Source organism: Phragmites australis, chromosome 5 (assembly GCF_958298935.1).
Source record: "Phragmites australis chromosome 5, lpPhrAust1.1, whole genome shotgun sequence".
NCBI classification, from domain to species: domain Eukaryota; kingdom Viridiplantae; phylum Streptophyta; class Magnoliopsida; order Poales; family Poaceae; genus Phragmites; species Phragmites australis.
The window spans coordinates 29510888-29531067 of NC_084925.1; the positions used below are offsets into that span (position 1 = coordinate 29510888).

The 20180-nt window shown below is 42.5% G+C and overlaps 2 protein-coding genes and 1 pseudogene across 4 annotated transcripts; 2 read left to right on the plus strand and 1 right to left on the minus strand.

The window, feature by feature from the left end:
* The first annotated feature begins 6917 nt into the window (after nt 1-6917).
* Nucleotides 6918-11139, plus strand: LOC133919150 (beta-1,3-galactosyltransferase GALT1-like). Of its 3 annotated transcripts, XM_062363436.1 has the most exons (8): nt 6918-7553; nt 7858-8732; nt 8806-9020; nt 9097-9375; nt 9475-9603; nt 9688-9867; nt 10135-10242; nt 10548-11139. In XM_062363436.1, exons 2-8 carry the CDS (start codon nt 7991-7993, stop codon nt 10758-10760), a joined length of 1866 nt encoding a protein of 621 aa, XP_062219420.1. In that variant the 5' UTR covers nt 6918-7553; nt 7858-7990; the 3' UTR covers nt 10761-11139. The 3 variants fall into 3 exon arrangements, with proteins under 3 accessions (XP_062219420.1, XP_062219419.1, XP_062219421.1); XM_062363435.1 differs by having other exon boundaries at nt 6918-8732; XM_062363437.1 differs by having other exon boundaries at nt 6918-8732; nt 10135-10255; nt 10548-10773.
* Nucleotides 11029-12886, minus strand: LOC133917935 (transcription termination factor MTEF1, chloroplastic-like). Its single transcript, XM_062361747.1, has one exon. It carries the CDS (start codon nt 12884-12886, stop codon nt 11969-11971), a length of 918 nt encoding a protein of 305 aa, XP_062217731.1. The 3' UTR covers nt 11029-11968.
* A 4708-nt stretch (nt 12887-17594) lies between these two features.
* LOC133917561 (7-deoxyloganetin glucosyltransferase-like) lies at nt 17595-19726 on the plus strand (annotated as a pseudogene).
* Nucleotides 19727-20180: the final 454 nt, after the last annotated feature.

Sequence of the window (20180 nt, forward strand, 5' to 3'; positions counted from 1 at the left end):
TCCAACATCACAGATTCCAACAGTATTTGAATCAACACAAGTAATATTAACACAAATACAAACTTATTCACAAGTACAATATTTTTACATAATAAGCTAAATATTTAACACAAGTATTCTTTCATCTCCCACTCACAAAGCCTCGGATGACTAGCCAATTTGCTTCCGAGATCGAAGAATCTGCCACTCTTATAGATGACTCGTGCATGATGAACCGCCATATATCACGTTGGACGTTTTGGATATCTTTGTCTTTGAGAGAGGTGTGGGTAAGCTCAATCATCTGTGCCTGAAATGAAAACACAACTTAAAGAGCTAAAACACTACTGACAACGGAAACAGAACCAAATAAGAATGTGCAAGCGCAATGATGACTTACGTCCTCGGGGTTCGTTGTGTACCCGCCGTTTACCTAAAAAAATTGGCAAACATAATATCCATAAAGAACGGTGTCGAAACCGTACTTGTGGCACTTCAAATAAAAATACAACATATTCATTAGTTCAATAGAACTCTTTGTCATGAATAGTAAGATACAAGCATTATGGGTGTGCAATTACCGAAAAATATGTACGAAGTGCCATCACATCCGGTTTGGCCGCATCGTGTATCCCACCTTTCGTTACGTACCACTTGTAGGACCTATTCGAATATCAATAAGTAATTATCAATTCATAAATGATTTATAAGAATTTTATATATGGTGATTTTCTTTACCTTTGTGTAACATCGATGAGATCTTGGTACGATTTTTGGAGGAGATTGGCTGAGTCAAGGACTAAGAGTCTGCTCGACTTTGGCATCAGCATTATACAAATAAAGTGATCGTTATATGAATCTTTATGTTAGGTTTTTGATCGACCAATTAAATTGAATAGTGATCGTTATATGAATCTTTATGTTAGGTTCTTGATCGACCAATTAAATTGAATACTTGTGTTAGGTTATGGACATATAACACTTACTTAAAGTTGTAGGAAGCCATAATATAGTCCTTATCTTGCATTTTTAGCATAGCCTTTCCTACGTAGCTTGACATATCAAGCTTGCATGATTTGGTCATTTCTCTTATGTCCCTTGTTTTCTCCTTGTTACTCTTCCCCTTAATCCGGAGGTCATCTGTTCTCAACTTCACGACCAAGTTAGGCTAGAAACTTCGTTGCGAATCAATGAATTCGACCAGTACATTCAACTTTTCTGCATCATTAAATTGCATTCTACAGAATAAGTCACTAGTCATTAGCTTCCATAGCATATATTGGTAGATATATGAACATAAGGATGATTGTATACACTTACATGCACCACACGCTTATGAGATTGATGTATAGTTTCTCGTGACGGAACAAAGCGTGCATGTCCTTAAAATCCAGCATGACATAGGAGTCTCCGCTTAGAAAAATGTTAGCGGGAACAAAAGCAGTGATTATGGAGAACCCCACGTGACCTGCCCTCGTGTATCATTCGTAGAATCTCCTCATCTCCCATGGATCTTCTTGAAGTTGAAACAATGGCATAAATGGCTTGCCATTCTCATATTGATCAGGAACATCCAGTGTATACAAGAAATCCAACTGACGGGTACTTAATATTTTGCCGGTCTCTTTCCCGAGATTGCCCTTTGCTGAAGATTCTGGAGCGGATGATGCCTTTGCTTTGGAGGACAGAAGCCACCTCTTCACCGGAGATGTTAGAGTCTTTTCATATGGAGTAAATATGATAGGGACTCTCCGATGCTCAGGTGAAGGATCCGAAGGCACAGATGCTGGAGGCGAAGATGCCGGAGTCACAGGCGCAAACGATCTTTGCACCCTCACCCTCTAGAGAGAAAAAAAAGGAGAGTTGACATAAATAAAAAATATTTCTCCATTTAAGAAGTATAAAATGCATTGACTCAACTAAATACCTCATCGGCGGGATCGTACTCATTGTCACTTTCCCGACATCGGCTCTCCCGATAGCACGGAATAGGGCTGGCTGTGATATGAGCCCGAGCTTTCGCTGCTGTCGGAGGAGGATGGCTGGCGAGGGCTTGAGCTCCTATTCGACCTCCTACTTGCATCCGCCCCATCTTGTGTAGGGAGGTCTCTATTGCGAGCATTCTCTATGCTGGAGATGCCTCTATTGTAAGTATCCTTTGTGCTTCTGCTTTTCTTCAGGGGCTTGGGCTCCTATCCGCATCCTGCTTGCTTCTAATTTCTTAAGGATTATTGTTCTCTTCTGCCCTAGTACTTAATCGACCACTAGATTATTGTTGTATAGAAAAAAATAATAAATATGTAATGGTTCATTTCTGCAGATAACTACATGGATCGATGGTACTTAATTGAGCGTTGAAGCAGCAATGTTGATACCTTTCTAATGTCTTAGTTATGCTGCACAGAAAAGCTATATGTTATAAACTTGTTAAGATGAATTGAAAAGCATGCTGAATATGACTTATATAAGAAAATATACCGCTGAGGATATTTTTGGTAAATATTGTATCGAAGGCCCCCCCTTGATTATACATATTTACTTAGTGATATTAGTATATCCTACTTGAACTGTTTTTTTTTTTGATTTTGTACAGCTCTCCAGTGCTTCTATTAAAGAAAAGTGGCCTGAGATAAATGAAACGGTTTACAATACTATTTAATGCGTACAAGTGCATGTCATTTTTTTATAAGACACGCTCTTTAATGCGTATCTTTGATTATTAATATATTCATAAAATTGCCGTCAGGGTCTTTCTTTGGTAGATCGTTAGCCTTGCAGGGTTCTCCTAGCAGAACAATTGCCGTCAACACTATGTTGTGGTGTAGCAGACCTTGAGAACAAATTTACTCGTAATATAATAATCCAAACTATGTTTGGGAGTTTATAGAAGTTCTTAAAAATATACCCACAAAGTTGTTTATATAACTAGAATTAAGGCCATAGATTTGGAAGGAAACTACAAGGCATGTTGAAGTTTCAAAATATTCTAGAGAAGAAATCTTTATATGCCACTGAATAACTACTTCATTTCTTGCATGACATTCATCGTGAGAGGAGCATGTGCATCTCGGCCCACATGTCAAGGAAAATTTAGTGGCATATTAAACATATAAACATATATGTAATAGTGCAATATTCATTGCCCTCTAATTAGTTGTCAAATATTATTTTTTTAAACGAAATTATCACATATTTTGATGTATGAGCTGGTGTGTCTGTCATGTGTAGGAAAAAAGAGGAAGCTGTGGATTCTATCCATAGCTGTTCCTCGTGGCAATTTTCTTATGCGTATTTTGCTTTGGATGGGTGAGAAGGCTGAGAAAAGGTACGTTGATGTATTATTTCTCCATTAATGATAGATGAATGTTCACATTCAAGGTACAGATGGTATACCAGTTCCAGTCTTCCATTGTTTGGTACCACGGTTTACAAATGCGACGGTAACCGTACAAAAATCACGGTTACCGACCTTCTCGGTCTGGTCGGTCTGGTCTGATTTCAGAAAACGAACGGTAACCGAATTTGAATTCAAAAAATCAAAAAAATCAAAAAAATCTTTTTAAAAAAACTAGATACAATTCTAAGACCTTCTGTGAAAAAAAAGTTTAAAAAATAATGTCGTTTGCATCATATTCTATAGGGAGAAAGTTTGAAAAAAATGAAACAATTGAAGCGTGCGGCTCAGTTATTAACTCATGTTAAGGAAAAGTGTAACATGCAAACACATATTTTTTTGTGTAAAACTTATTTTAAGAGAATCTTTAAAATTGATTTCACTTTATTTAGAGTTTTATTAATTTCTCTATGATTTTTACAAACTTCACAAGCATAAAGTGAATATGTTAAGAAACAGCACTATAATTAACTTTTTCATATATACTATTATTTTTCCTACGTAAATCATAGTATAAATAAGCTAATGAAAGTGGTTTCACTAATTTTTGAGGTGTGATGGTTCAGTTATGAATTAATCTAGTCGCAACACATTTACACAATCATGCATGTTACAATAACTAATTCATGAGTTCATGTATTTTTAAAAGATATAGGATCATGTAAGAATACTAACAAAATTAGTTTCATGATTTTTGGATTAGCAAAGAGTAAACTATGCATTTAACTTGGTTTAACAAATACAATTTCTCACAGAAAATTTTGAACTTTTTATGAGTATAAATACTTTTATCATGTAGATCATGTCACAAGGAAACTAAAAAAATTTGTTTCACTTGATTTGAAGCTCAGATGAATTAGTTATTGATTTTACAAGATTGAGATAATTTTTTTTTTTTGAACTTCACTGAAAATCGAGAAAACCGCTCGATAAATCGAGAAAGCCGAGCGGTTACCGAGAAAATCGAGCGGTTACCGATAATGCGAAAAATTAGAGTAAACCGTTCGATAAATCGCAAAAACTGCTCGGTAACCGGTCCAAACCGACCGGTTACCGAACGGCTAAAATCGCGATTTTTTTTCCAAATTTCAAATTTTGCCAAATGAATTTTGTTCGATTTTTTTTTTGAATTTTGACCGGTTACCGAGGTAACCTCGAATTTTTGGTTACCGCCGGAGCTCGGTAACCGAGCTCCGGTCAGTAAGGTTAACCCTGTTTCGTACTACTGACAAATTGTAAGTTCTGAGAAAACATTAAGGAAGTCTGCTTCACATTGGTTATGGCAAACAGAGTTATTATTATAGCAAGATATTATTAGATAATTAAACTTTTGAATAGCCTATTTCCCTGATTTAGGTAAGATGAAATTGCAAGAACAGCCCATGGCTAATTTGGCCAGAGATGAAGACGTACCAATGCTTTGGAGGATTCAAGAGACGGATTCAGAGTTCACACTGTTCCATTTCCCTCAAATAGTGGAGGCTACCGGCAACTTCTCTGAAGATCACGAACTTGGACAAGGGGGCTTTGGCTCTGTATCTAAGGCTTCGTACTTTTTACGATAAAATATATAGTGGTTCAGATACATGTATATTTTTTCATATTGAATGACAATAGACATATAAGTTTCTTCACCTAATAAGTGGTGGTAGGCAAGGAGTTAGGTTTCGGAAGCATGTTTGCCAAGAGGCTCAACAGATCCGAGTAATTCTTGTTGGACCATTCATTGCTGGCTTTCAACCTTAGAAGTTCAAGCACCGAATGCAACACCGTAAACTCCTTATCACAACCATTTAATTTCTCATACAAAAGTTCCTTCGATGCTTTCTGTAACGCCTTATCTAAACCTCTCGTGTCCCTTAAAACATGCGTTCTGCATGGCGCAATATTTCCTCCAGATCAAAATTGGTATCATCATTCACCATAACATCAGTGTCGTTTTCGACTCCCTCATCATCACCATCCACTTGATCAGCAGCGATGTCGTCGTTTGGTTCGCTTGTACGTTGTTCGTCGTGATTGTACTAGCATGTGTAATGCTCAACAAAACCTCTCAAGATCAAGTGTGATTTGATTATGCTTGATTTGATCCATAATTTTTGGTTCTTGTAGTTAGAACATGAACAATATATTTCCTTTGTCTTCTTAGTGAAAGCGTCCTTCTCGGCGGCTTCAATAAAAACAGAAAGTCCTTTGATATAGATTTCTCTATGTCTTGGCGCATCGTACATCCATACTTTGTCCATCTTTAACTTCAACTATAGAATTAGATACATTAATTAATTAATAATAAGATCAATTTAAAAAAAGATTTTTTAAAAAAATATAGAAAAAATTGAACATGTTATGATTATAATATGTCTACGTAATTGAAACTACATTGGTGTAAATTTATAGCTCAAAACAATATGGATTCATTACCTTCTCTCCCTCTACATCTAGATCTAGATAAAAAAAATCTTCATTCATGATGAAACCTCCTAGAAGCTTAAAAAACATCAAATTGAAGCTACAATTTTGAAATATAATATTAGAATCATGTGAACCTACACAATAAAATCAATATTTCCACAAATTTTAGCTAATTTAAGAATCTAAATAGCTAAAACCATGAGCACTCTATAACATTTTCAAACCCTAAATAAGCTACAAATCTAAATCTATACTTAAAAAGATGCTACCAAGAATGAGATACTTTTACCTTAGATGTCTCCTCTAAGAAATTCAAAAACAAAACCTTCCCCCTTTATTTTTTAAAATTTGCGTCCACCACTTGAGCTGCACTGTTCGAACAACAGAATCGAACTCCCCACGAGCAGGCACTATTTATGGATATTTTCACAGGCGGTTCCTAATGTGAACTGCCTGTGAAAACTCATTTTCATATACAATTTCTTATGTGAACCGTATGTGAAAATAGCTCTACTTCTACAAACGATTCACATAAGTAACCGTTTGTGAAAACGAATATTTTCACATACGGTTTCTTATGTGAACCGCCTGTGTAAACATAGCTATTTTCACAGATGGTCCACAAACTCACGAGGCCCACAGCAAGTACTCAAGCAGTTTGTCCTATGAATCGCATGTAGAAATAAACAATAATTATCTCGAAAAATAGCTTTTGTAGTAATGCATTGATGCTCTCGGCTCTACATATACAGCGATTAGGCGATATTTCAGAGCTAGATTATAGGGATTTCTTGGCTAACAAATATCTATCAGATCTGCGGCTGATCAATTCTGCGAATCAGTTTCCATGCGTGGTGATCCTGTTCACCTGTTGCGGTAATTGTTGGACGAGGAGCCGTAACGACTAGACGATAGGAGTAGAATCCAACATCTACAATTAAGCAATTGATCAGGCTTGTGCTACTAGCTACCGTATCTGGCCAAGTCTAGGCCTATTCGTCGTGGGCATGCACGATGTCCAGTCACCAGGGTGTGTTGCTTTCTTTTGTTTAATTGTTGAGAAGAGAGAACAAAGAAAAAAATTTCTACAACTTCCAAGCCCGGTCGTATAAAAGCCCTCCAGTGCCCGGCCGGTTGCACCACTTGTCCTCTCGTTTCTCTCGTCCGTTGCTCCTCGGCCGGAGGCATATGCTATGCGCCCTCCTCGTTTTCTCCTTCTCCTCCCTTCTTCTGCGATTACCATCGCATCTCCATTGTTGAAGATCCAGGCACAAGCTACGATAGCATCCCATGCATAGCATCTCTCTCTCTCTCGAATTTGCCCAAGTTGATTAGTGGCTTGATCAAGCAGAAGCAGTTGCTTTTTTCTTTCCAATAAGAAAATGAAGCAGTTGCTTGATACAGCATGCATGGCAGTTACCTCAATGAATTATGTTTACTAGAGTGATCGAAGTTTGGTGGTGACATTTGGCGAGGTTTTATCTCGTCCTTTTTCAGTATTTTTTAAGTAACCATTTTCAGTTTAGCTAGATTTGCTGGAAACAAATATTGGAGGGCTCGGGTTCACAACTTTGCTCAAGAAAGCAGAAAGCCATGTTCTCGAAGAACCAATCACAAAGATCATCACATCATCTTGTATATTATTTTCTGGAAAAAAAGAAGTCAGAATCGCCGCCTACACGTCCGAAGACTGCAAGAACCAGCGATAATTGCAGGACTTTGACTGCGGGCGCCTGGTCCGGCACGGCGCCACCCTTGGCATTCCCTGGTTGTATTCTCGTATCTTTTGATAGCTACAAACTTACCACTTGAGAATATTGGGCACAGGCCATTGGATTTGAAATGGTCATGCAGAGAGGGCCGGCAACTTCCTTTCACATTCAGTCAATAACTGTCCCCAGTCTATGTGCTCAGATTTCAACTGAATAAAAAAACCTTCAATGAGTTTGTATTTGCTGTTCTTGGTGTGCTCCGAAATGTCACCAACTTCTAGTAGTACTTCAATTCTATTCTATTTCTAGCAGAAGTGCTTAAATTGGAGTACATGGGAGTAACATCTATTGCACTGACAGGTGCTATCCATTCTGGGCCTTGACCAGAAGGGAGGATAAACCGATAAAGACTAGAAGGCTGCTAATATTCCAATGAGGCCGGGTATACTGTGAATTCGTGATGTCCACGGCACCAGCGTAAAGGCGATCAAAGATGTGGATGACAAAGAAGCCCGCCGGCACGGTCCTGATCGCCCTCTTCTCTCTGCTGATTGTGCGACATCTGATAGTGAACAGCCCAGCTTCAGGGATATCTCGGTATGAAATCCTAGATGCCAATCCCCTTGAATGGTTCCACAGCCCAATGGACGCACAAGAAAAGACTCCAGAAGTGGTAGTAGCAACAGCAGCAGCAGCAGATGCTTCATTTTCAAACAGCTCGGATTCCAGAAACTCGTCTCTTGAAGGATTTCAGTGGCTAGATACATGGAATCAGCTGAAGCACTTAGCCAACATCTCCAATGGCCTTCCTCATGCGATCGAGGCGATCAGTGATGCAAGAACAGCATGGGAAAACTTGACAACATCAGTTCAGCATGCAAGCTCTCCGCAGAGAGAAAAAGAGAGGCTCTGTCCATATTCAATTCGCAGAATGAACGCTTCCAAGTCAGAGATTGATGCTGTTACCATTGACATACCTTGTGGGCTGGTTGTAGGTTCTTCAATAACTCTTATAGGCACTCCTGGAAGTCTCTCTGGTAACTTTTGGATTGATCTTGTCGGGACAACACTCGCAGGGGAATCTGAAAAGCCCATTGTACTGCACTACAATGTCCGTCTAACTGGCGACAAAATTACTCAAGATCCCGTCATAGTGCAGGGTACCTTCACTGCAAGCAATGGCTGGGGATTGGAGGATCGTTGTCCCTGCACTAACTCTAACAACGTGACTGAAGGTATTTCAAACTATTCTCTTTTGAATAAGTTACAATTGTGCCCCGCACACTATTTATATGATATCTACCACAGTGGACAATTTGGAGAGATGTAATGCAATGGTGGGTAGAGAAGAAAAGAACATAATGAACTCAAAACTCTACCCAGCAACCAAGAGAAGTGGTGAATCAAGCACATATTTTCCATTTAAGCAGGGATACCTTGCTATTGCAACGCTGCGTGTAGGATTAGAGGGGATCCATATGACAGTTGATGGAAAACATATTACCTCGTTTGCATATAGAATGGTAACCTTCTATCATATAGATTACAGGATAAATCTGATATAGCTACAATCCTTACCAGTGCTGCTTCTGTTATTAGGGTTTGGAACCTTGGTTTGTTAATGAAGTAAGAATTTCCGGTGATATCAAGCTAGTAAGTGTGATTGCCAGTGGCTTGCCCACGTCAGAAGACTTGGAGAACTCTAGTATTGAAATGCTGAAGTCATCACCAATTCCAGACGGCAAAGATGTCGACATTCTGATTGGCATCTTTTCAACAGCAAACAACTTCAAACGTAGGATGGCAATTCGAAGGACATGGATGCAATATGATGCGGTGCGCCAAGGAGTAGTAGCAGTGCGGTTTTTCGTTGGCCTGGTAAAAAAACTAAAGAGAATAAGTTATATATAGTCAACTGACACTAGTTGTCTACCAGACTTTTTGACACAAAATTTTGGTGTCTTTTCTGTTTAAAAGCATACAAACCTCATGGTAAACAAGGAACTCTGGAATGAGGCCCACACATATGGTGACATCCAGGTGTTGCCTTTTATTGATTACTACAGCCTGATAACATGGAAGACACTAGCAATATGCATCTACGGGGTAAACACTACCACCACTAAATTATGCTTCTCCATTTTCTGTTTCTTCTATTTCACTGTGCTTGACTGTAATTTATTTTACCAGACCAGTGCTGTATCGGCCAAGTATCTGATGAAAACAGACGATGATGCCTTTGTCCGTGTAGATGAGATCCAATCCTCAGTAAAACAGCTTAATGTCAGCCATGGGCTGCTTTATGGTCGCATAAATTCTGACTCAGGTCCACACAGAAATCATGAAAGCAAATGGTACATAAGCCGAGAGGTAATGTCTTCACATAAAAGGGTCTACTACCATCAAAGTCCAAAAATCCAAATTCCCTCCAGAAAAAGTAAAAGAAAAAATTTATTTCAATCCTTTTCGATCTGAATTCCAGAGTTTGTGAAATAATCTATTTGCCCAAGGACATTTATGCAGGTTAATCTGCAACATATTGCTGTTCTAACAGAAACACAAGTGGGGCACACCCGAATTATATTCTACATCAGCAGCAAAATATGTAAATGCTAACAATTCTGATGTGTTCTGCAGGAATGGCCTGAAGAGAAATACCCACCATGGGCTCATGGACCAGGATATGTGGTCTCACAAGACATTGCAAAGGCAATCAACACTTGGTATAAAACAAGTCATTTGAAGGTATTCTATTCAGGTGCAAAATAATCTGTGTTTTATACATACGACATGAAAAACTAGCAAATTTACAAGCTATGACATTCATGCTAAACAAAAGACTAGCCTAGATAAGTGCAGACAAGCTGTCCACATTTCAGTTTGGTGTTTCACTCAATGTTCTGCTCAAAAATCGCAGCAAATGCCAATTTGGTCAAGCTTGCAGTCCAGCAAGCTTATAGCACATGATTTAACGATTTCAACCCTACTTAATGTCTAGCTTCTTGTTATCTGACGTGCTCTGCTACCTACACCCAAATGATATTTTGCAGATGTTCAAATTAGAAGACGTAGCAATGGGCATATGGGTCAATGCTATGAAGAAGGGTGGATTGCCAATCAAGTATGAAACAGATGAGAGAATTGACACTGACGGCTGCAAGGATGGGTATGTTGTTGCTCACTACCAAGAACCAAGGCAAATGTTATGCATGTGGGAGAAGCTCCTAAGGACAAATCAAGCAGCATGCTGCAATACTAACTAATTGACAAGGAACTTTGGTACTTCGAGCATGGCCTTTTTTGCTCATCAGGCCAGTAACTAATTTGTAAAGTGCATGCAAAAAGAGGGGGGAGAGGGGGTCATACCGGCCAGAATTGTGACACACTATGGACAAAGAAGGTTAACAGATTTCTCATTTTCTAGTGCCCAACACCATTGCAATTATGAATGAATTTACAAGAATACAGTTGGTCACTTCATCTCAGCTTGTCCACAATTCCAGAGCAGCTTTCTTGGAATTGCTAACAAAGTGGACGAAAATGATTGTTATATTTTGTTGCTTCTAACTTCATTGGGATATCAACAGTCAAGGTGTATGAACTAAAGGCAGTCTGAGGGTACATGTTACAACCAAATTACAATGATAATCTTCAGCGTGGCAGTCCTCTAACAAATCAGAGACAAAGTAAACATCAACCCTAACAACTGAGAATCTTAGCCATGACTGAGCATGGATAGCATTTCTGTCATCCAAATGTTGCTAGCTCAGAAAAGAGCAGCTTGTTTAACAACCATAATCAGGTGTTCCATATTTCAGATTTTCCAATTATATAATGCTAAAAGTAAATCAAACAACAAGTGCATTCATGATATCCCATGGAATCCTTTATCATTATCACAAACAGCAAGATATCAAGTTCCTCTATGTTCATTGTTAACTCCATGACTCTCCCTAAAGCATTTGCACTGAGAAAGGAGCAAAGCAAAATTCTATTACTAAACTATTTTAGCTGATTACAAGTTACTGCACACCTATTTTTAGGAGGTTCATGGTCCCCATTGATGCCAAACTTCGGTGTCGTCCAGCAACTCATGCCGCAGGCCCGTCCTTTCTCCACGGCTATGAATGAAAACATAGCCCCCGAGTTCAATGACAGCATGACCTTAACAGAAGCATTACTTTTCGTTCACCACTGCTGATTATATGATACGATATAAGAAGGATAATCCATTGAGCAATTCCGTAAGGCAACATCTCCATGCCTCTCTCCTTGTGAACTTCATACATCTCAGCCTTACCATCAAGGCTGAAATTGAAATGACATGTGAAACTAAATTTATATTGCAAATTGTTGCCTATGCCATGGGTCATGTTGGAGGGTAATCTGGTTAAGTCGAAACCGCTCTCAAAGCACTGCCACTTCATAACCAGATGCAGTTATCATGCATACAGTGCTTCTGGATGCAAGCTCACAACCTCGCCTTGGTGGGCGACAGTGTCGCGTCGAGCAGCCGCTCCCTGAACTCGTCATCGTTGCTTGTGAGCATGTCCTTAAGCGACATCTCGACGCCCCTCTCCCTCAACGCCTCGTGCCTCGGCCTGATCCTCCCCTCCAAGCTGAATGCGAAGTAGTGCGGGAACTCGGCTAGCTCAGCAGCGGGGTCCCTCCCCATGCGTTCGGAGAGGAACTGGAGCTTCGGCGTGAGGTTGGTCTCGATCCCGTAGGAGAGGATGGCGGGCGCGCGCCTGAGGACCGCGCAGACGGCGGGGTCGGGAAGGCCCGTCGCGCCACGGAGGAAGAGGAGCTTGGGGAGGAGGGTGCGCTCGACGGAGAACGCCAGGAGCAGGGCGGCGGCGAGCGGGAGGGGCTCCCGGCGGAGGGAGACGCGGCGGCGGAGGAAGCGGAGCGCGGGGCTGAGGGTATCGGGGACGGATGCGGCGAGGAGGCGCGGGGACTGGACCACCGCGGCGCAGAGGAGCGGCGGCGGGAGTGGCGCATCGGCGGAGAGGAAGCGGAGGGGCTCGCCGGGTGGGGAGGTGAGCAAGGAAGGGAAGACGGAGAAGACGCGGGCGTCGTCGCGCGCGGAGAGGCCGTGGGAGGTGAGGAGGCGTAGGGAGTTGCGGAGGAGCAGCAACGGCGCCGAGCGGAGCGCGGGGTGGATGGCGAGGAGTGGGAACGGGTCGAGGTGGAGCTCGGCAGAGAGGAAGTGGAGCTTGCGGCGGAACTCCACGCCGCCGCCGCCGCCGGCGGCGATGGGGGGAGAGGGGCGTGTGGGCGAGCATGGCGTGGCGGAGGTGGGGGTTTGGGCGAAGAAGGGTGACGGGGGGCTGCGGTGTGTTATGCCGTGCTGCGTGCTGCGGGAGGTAAGTCTAAATGATCGGAGCATATGAAAGATCTTAGTTTCGGTGATGATATGTTTTTTTCTTTTATTTTTAATTCAATCAGCAGACATGTAACTGAATTAGGATTTTATAGGCGTCTTTTATAAATAGATCTTATAGAATTTACCAAACACTGTATGCATCGAGAGCCGTCTGTTCGTGCGATGGACGGTGCTGATCTCGTGCACTGAGAGGTTTTGGAGGTCGTAGAGGCCCGTAAGAAATTTGCGATTTTTACAATAACGCATGGTGTCATGACACTCGCGCTAATGAGCTCAAGGTTGTATCCACAATGAAACGACACAACCGTAGAGTCGGCTTCCTAAGACTTGATGCACCTGCGCCGCACAATTGTTGAAGACACTTGTGTTGCGCTGCTCCTAGATTTGCCAGTCGAAACCCTTCCGTTTGTCCCGCGGCAGGAAGTGCCCACCAATCTAGCAGCTTGGCCCCATGAAACCGCATAGAGCCATGGTGGAGCATGATGTACGCCGATGTGGCCGAGTATCGACCATGGGCCGACCAGCGCCGATAACAGATGCACATACTCCATGAGGGCTTGTACTAACACCGCTCCGACAATGTCTCTGGTCCACTGTCTTCCGCATAATGCTTTGGTCATAGTTCTCGCCTTCTTAGTTCTTTGCGCGATCAGCAGCTCTCCCTGCAAACAAAGCAAATCCGACAAAATGTTTTTTTTTTTTGCCAATTGTTCAATTCAATCTGAAAAAGGGTCACATGGGGAAAACACATTCAACTAAATGTTGCAAGCATGAAAAACGAGGTAGCAAAGCAAAGAAAATGAGTAGGGTAACCCATAGGTGTTAGAACATGTTTTGTTTTTTATCATACTATGCCACACATTTTGTCAAGTTTTTTCTAAGGTGTAGCCAATAATTTATTAGCCGTCCTTTAGATAAGATTTGACTAAAGCATGAGTCTATGACAAGTGAGGTATGATAATGGCACATCAGAATTGTAACACAAGCTAAACAGTTGTTACAGAAATTGTGACAAAATTTGATAAACTGTGGTAGCAAACCAAGCACACATTTATAGTTTTATACACACTTGTACTGACGTATGCTTGCATAGTTTAATGTTGAGTAATACTTGGCATAGCGAACAAGTTCTGCCCAAACCCCACTATATATACTCGTTTATGCTTCTATTCTCGCTTCGCACCCTATTATGATCGCCCATTTGGGCCTGCTGTTACGAAGCTTTGTGCACATATTACCATATTAAGCTATGTAATTAGCATAGATTATAGGGGCAAATATAAAAATAACAGGCATAGATAAAGCTGCACAAATAAGGTGAACTTCAGATGTTCATGCTAAATTTACAAAACTTCAGGTTACATTGGAGTTATTCCTCAAATAGCATTTTTAACGTCTAGGTCCAAAAGTAGCTCAGTTTTATCCCACTACGGAAAAATCATACCTACGTATTAACTCAGTTACGGTTTTGTCCTGCTTAGTGTAAAATCATTAACCAGAGTTGTGGCGTTCTGAATAGCCGGTTGCAATATTCTGAGCCATGCTACTATTAGATTCATTCGACAGGGGTTTTAGAATTTAGAATATAAGAGAACTTGTTGAGATTCTTAGAATTAGATCTGATCGTATCTCTATTGTAATTAACTCTTTTTGAGATTAATCCATGCGAAACATGATATAGGGCAATTATCCTGTCTGAATTTATATAGAATCTTATGTACTTCTTTCTATATGCACAATTGATGACTAAATATGTGTACTTTAAATAAGTCTTTACATAATCTACTTTACCAATTATCGACTTCGGTCATATTGGCTTTATATTAAGAAGAAGAAAGAGAGCTTACAACACCTAAATCCATTGTACCCTCGTTGTTTCATCTTGTTAGAAGGAGAAATTATTCTGTTTGCTCTGAACTATCAAACGGAAGGTGGATCCGAATCCTTCGGCAAAAGATCACGACCTCCACACACATTGCTGAGTTTATTGATCTCTAGTCACAACTCTAGCATGTTCAGCTCAACCCGGAAACTCCCGACTCTATCATCTGGCAATGGACTGAAAACATCACTTATTCTGCTAAATCAGCGTAACTGACTCAATTCAAGGGCTCCACTGTTCCTTTTAATCCAAACCTAATTGGAAGGCACAGTCCGAAACACAGATACAAATTCTTTGCATGCACTCTCATTCAAAACAATATCCTTACAGCTGATAATCTCGCCTGTCGTGGTTGCCCAAAACAGCCGCAGTGCCCTTTGTGCCCAACTCTCCCGAAAACGGTCACTCACACTTGCCTTGAGTGCCCCTTTGCCGTTCATGTTCAAACTTCGGTGCTCGCTGATCTCAGACTTCACCTGCCGGCTCACATCACGCCTCTTCTCTTTCCCTCGCTTCAAGACTGATGGTTGGAGATTGCCAAGGCCACACCTAAAGCTGCAAGAAGAGAGCTCAATGGTGCTATGATTTACATTGGTGGAACATCTGAAAAGAGCAAAATCGACGTATCTTTCAAACAACGTAAAACATCCGGGAGAAGTTGCAACTTTGATTGTCGATGACATCAAGCAGAGGCGTCTAGCATTGGCTATGGGGACGTACGTTAGTTTGTAATTTTTCTTGCTCTGATTGCTTTTCTTGGCTCCGTTTCGGATGGCACTTCTTGTAAATTTGTTTCTTTTGACTATACCTCCAAATTGAATTGGAGCAGAACTACTGTTAGTTTTCCCCAAAAAATGCACCAGTGGCGCAAAAAAACGATAAAAGGGCACTAACTGAAAAAAGACCATTGAGGGGCCGAAAGACTGACGTGATTACTCACAAAGAGTAGATCGACAAGAGTAGAAAAACGAAATGAAAAAACTAAGGCAACTACTTATGGGATACAATGGTCCTATTTGGCATAGCTGAAATTTATGAGTTTTTTCTAAAAAATTATTAAAGCTATTTATAACTTTTGAGAAAAACAGTTAGCTTTTGAGCTTATTTTTAGGCTATCAGTATACTAACTTTTTAGAAAAGTTGATCTCAGCCGACTTATTAGGTTTTAGTTTATTTTAATAAAAACTATTATATTAGAAAAATCATAAGCTAACAATAAATTTAATGTTTATTTCAACTTATCAAGTTATCTGAGAAATAGAAACTGGTGATAAGCAGAAACAAACAATACCAAGGGGAACCAACACAGCGAGGTTCTTTGTACGGCCAGGATCCAGCTGCGTGCCTATCTTAAATTTCCGACACAATTTGCTCCAAAGATTTGAAAGTACGACGGAAAACTATCTATTCGCTCTTTCCAGAGACTCCAGGGTGCATCGCAAGAGTCCGTGTGGAGGAAGGCCAACGAGTAGTACCAATCTTGCACCCCATGCTCGTCGGTCCAAAGCTGGAGCGACCCGACCAGGTGCCGATCCACGTCTAGATGGATCGTGATGCTGGGCATTCAACATGGAGGTGGCGACTTGTCTCCAGGTTACGTTCGCACATCTAGCAGAAGTAGGCATTCGTCACCCTAGACCGTAGTTGATATGGTCCAGGTGATCTCGTCGTCCGCTTGCAGTTCCGAGTCGTAATTTTCCGCCTGGATGAGCTCCCAGAGTTTGAAAAAAATCCGCCAGGAGATCGGCCGTAAGGTTGTGAGCAATATCCCGAAACCATCGGTCCGCGCGCAGAGCATCAGCGACGCAGCGGTTCTTTCTTCTGCTGTGTTTGAAAAGAAGCAGAATAAGGCTTGTTAGGGATGGATCATGTAATACTCCGGTCTATTAATATTTTTAATTTTAATCTCTATATAATTTAAGTGTTCCGATACGGTGGATTCAGTACTATTTTAATTTAAGGTTAACTTATAAATCTTCAGCTCTAAAAATAGTATCTTCAGTTTACACGAAATAAAAATATAAGAGATGCTATAAGCAAATTTTAAAAGCAGAATATTACAAATAGTATCAGAGCCACCCCTTATTGTACGAGTGCATGCATGTTAGTTAGTAGAGGATATGACATAGCTGTGGCACCGAGTGGAGATCATGTATTCGCCTGCAGTATACATGGTAGGTTGCTATGGGCGTCAGTCCTAAAATGAGGGAGGAAGAATGTAATGCTTCCTCTATTAGTATTTTTAGTTTTGATTCGTATGGTTTAAATATTTTGGTGTGAGATTTAACACACCTAGTAGTTTAGATTGCAGCTCCACACCCACCCAAGCTCGGTCCGGCTGTGTCCAGGAGAACCACAACCATCTGAAACGTATGGCACGGCCAAAAACACTCCAAATCCGGAATGCTGAGCCCCGCGTGCCTGATCGGCTGACATAACCCAGACCAGTTGATTTTACATTTGCCACCACGCAATTCCTGATTACCCGTCCAGAGGAAGCGGCAGCCCCAGGTAAGTCAGTGGGAAAGTAACACGTTGACCCGAAAAGGAGTGCAGGGTATCTTCAAGATTTATGTCTTGGCATCTGAAGAACTTATTTTAATTTTAAGTGCATATTTCATTTTGTTCGAAGGCTTGTCGAGAAGAGTCTCTTCCGTTTGCCTTTGGTTGTGACTGTGAAAAGCAGATACTCCCATGGAAAAAAATGCTGTCGCAGTTTGCTACCTGTAACGATGATCAGACAAGAATGCTATCTAGTACGGTGGTACCACGTAGCTCTACAAGTCATCGTCAGCTTGCTATCTCAAAGAAACACTTCAATCTCTGCCGGACCATAGTTCACACGTCTTACAGGAATTCAATCCCAGCTAAGACGTGCGCGCGCATGGCTGGCACAGGTACTCCGGCCGGCGAGAACAAGCCGCACGCCGTGTGCATGCCGTTCCCGGGTCAGGGGGGCACGTCACGCCGATGATGAAGCTGGCCAAGGTCCTGCACCGCAAGGGATTCCATGTCACCTTCGTCAACACCGAGTACAACACCGCCGCCTCGTCCGCTCCCGCGGCACCGACGCCGTCAAGGGCCTCACGGACTTCCGCTTCGCCACCATCCCCGACGGCCTGCCACCGTGCGACGCTGACGCCACGCAGGACGCGGCGGCCATCTGCACCTCCATCATGACGACCTGCCTCCCCCACTTCAAGGCCCTCCTCGCGGACCTCAACCTCTCCGCCGGTGTCCCGCCGGTGACGTGCGTGGTGGCGGACGCCGACCTCACCTTCAGCATCGACGCCGCGGCGGATCTCGGCGTGCCGTGCGCGCTGCTGTGGACGGCCAGCGCGTGCGGCTTCCTAGGCTACCACCACTACCGCCTCTTTGTCGAGAAGGGCCTGATCCCCCTCAAAGGTCAGTCGTCTCGGTCGTTCGCCTCTTCAACGAGAGTTGCATGATGTGGTGTGAGCATTTCATCACGAATCTGTGGTGTGGGCATGATCAGACGCAGAGCAGCCGACGAACGGGTTCCTGGACACGCCGGTGGGCTGGGCTCGCGGGATGAGCAAACACATGCGTCTTAGGGACTTCCCCAGCCTCCTCCGCACCACGGACCGCGACGACCCCATGCTCAACTACACGCTTCACGTGATGGAAGGCTTGGCGGATGCGGCCACCATCACCAACAAGGCAACAACACCTTCGACGAGCTCGAGCAACTCGTCCCCGCGGGTGGCCCGCTCGACGCGCTGGGCTCCAACCTCTGGAAAGAAGACCGCGCCTGCCTCGAATGGCTCGACGGCAAGGAGCCAAGGTCCGTGGTATGCGTGAACTACGGGAGCATAACCGTCTGTTGGGTTTTCCCGACCACCAGGACCATTCAGGACCAGCTGCTCCGAGCAGTAGTCTCAAGACCAGCTCCCACGAGCAGCAGTGGTATGACTAGTGAGCACGCGTCCGACCAGTCCACGCTTGACTACGCGAGTGATCAGCACGTGCACAACTACGCTGTCCGACCAAGTGAACGCCACGACCACACGAACAACCCGATGAGAAGCAAGACGGACGAACTGTCAACCGAAACTCAACGATTCGTTGGAACACGACAAGAGAACACAAGAACACACAAATTTCCGAGGCCACAACAGCTTAGCCTTTTCTTTTCTTCTATTTCTTCCGAAGTCTAGATTCGAGATCCGAGCTCGCTAAGTATTTAACCGAGTATTTCAAGCTTTTCTCGACCCGATCGTAGATCCGAGCTCTCCGAGTACCTAACCAAGTACTTTGAGTTTTCCAAGATTCGGCGCCCTGAGTAGATCCGAGCTCTCCAAGTATCTAACCAACTACTTTGAGTTTTTCTCCTCGATGCATCTAAACTCCTATTACATGCCCTTGCTTATATAGGCCCTGAGTACTCAACCCACCAAACATACAAGCTAACCGACTTATATCTGGACTCCGTACACCTACACGTGTACTTTGCTATACAAGCATACAAACTCCGACTCGAACTCTACGACTTGGACACATGCAAACATACAACTCGAACTTGATCGGCTGCCTTGTATTCCACGGACTCGTAGACCTTCCATACGAGTATGTATACGATAACTGACCAACTAAAACTATCATAACTTTCTATGTGCATGCATCTGATTTGCCTATACTAAATACTTAACTTACCTAAAGACAACAAAATAAGATTAATTTTCAACACTCCCCCTTAATCTTGTTTTCTTCACATTAGAGCAGCGCTGGGTGGTCATCCTTCTTTGCAGCCATGAGCAACGCCTTCTCCTATTTCTTCGACTTCTCGTATTCCCACTGGTAGTGCCAATAATCTTTGCACTTGTAGCACCTCACTTTAGCCTTGTCGAATTTCCGATTCTTGCTCAGCCTCCAACTGTTGCAAGCAGAGGAGCGAATCACACCGAGACATTATAATCACTTTTCATGCCAAGCTTTTCTACGAGATTTAACCTCAAGCGTCAGAGTCCATGTACTGAAGGACAAGATCCTTTTTAATACTAGGCCGGTACTAGCAATCTTAAAAAAGAGGGACATATGGCCACTTGACTGCTCGCTATTCTCAGCCTCCTAGTATGATGCCCAACTCAGTCTGGTGAAGGTGAAGTCAAGTTATGCCCATTCAGGACGTATGGTTGCACGGGGTGGCTAAGCACGATGACGCAATAATTCGGTCCTTAAATGACTAGGGTAGGTATCTACTGGCAATGAACACCATAGAGGTGACTTAAACTCCCAGGAGCATCCTCATCCAGAGTACTACTCCACCTGCCCTCGCCAAACAGTTTTTGCCCATTTTTACACATCACCAACCATATCCCACACGACATCAAGGATTTTACATCCATCACGGAATTCACAACCATCAAGGATTCATAGTATATGAGTTATCATTGA

Coding starts and splice junctions, on each gene's coding strand:
- LOC133919150 (XM_062363435.1), top strand. CDS start 7,991: ATGTGGATGACAAAGAAGCCCGCCGGCACGGTCCTGATCGCCCTCTTC. Junction 9,868..10,134: donor AATGGTACATAAGCCGAGAG/GTAATGTCTTCA, acceptor TGTGTTCTGCAG/GAATGGCCTGAAGAGAAATA. Junction 10,243..10,547: donor ATAAAACAAGTCATTTGAAG/GTATTCTATTCA, acceptor GATATTTTGCAG/ATGTTCAAATTAGAAGACGT.
- LOC133917935 (XM_062361747.1), bottom strand. CDS start 12,886: ATGCTCCGATCATTTAGACTTACCTCCCGCAGCACGCAGCACGGCATA.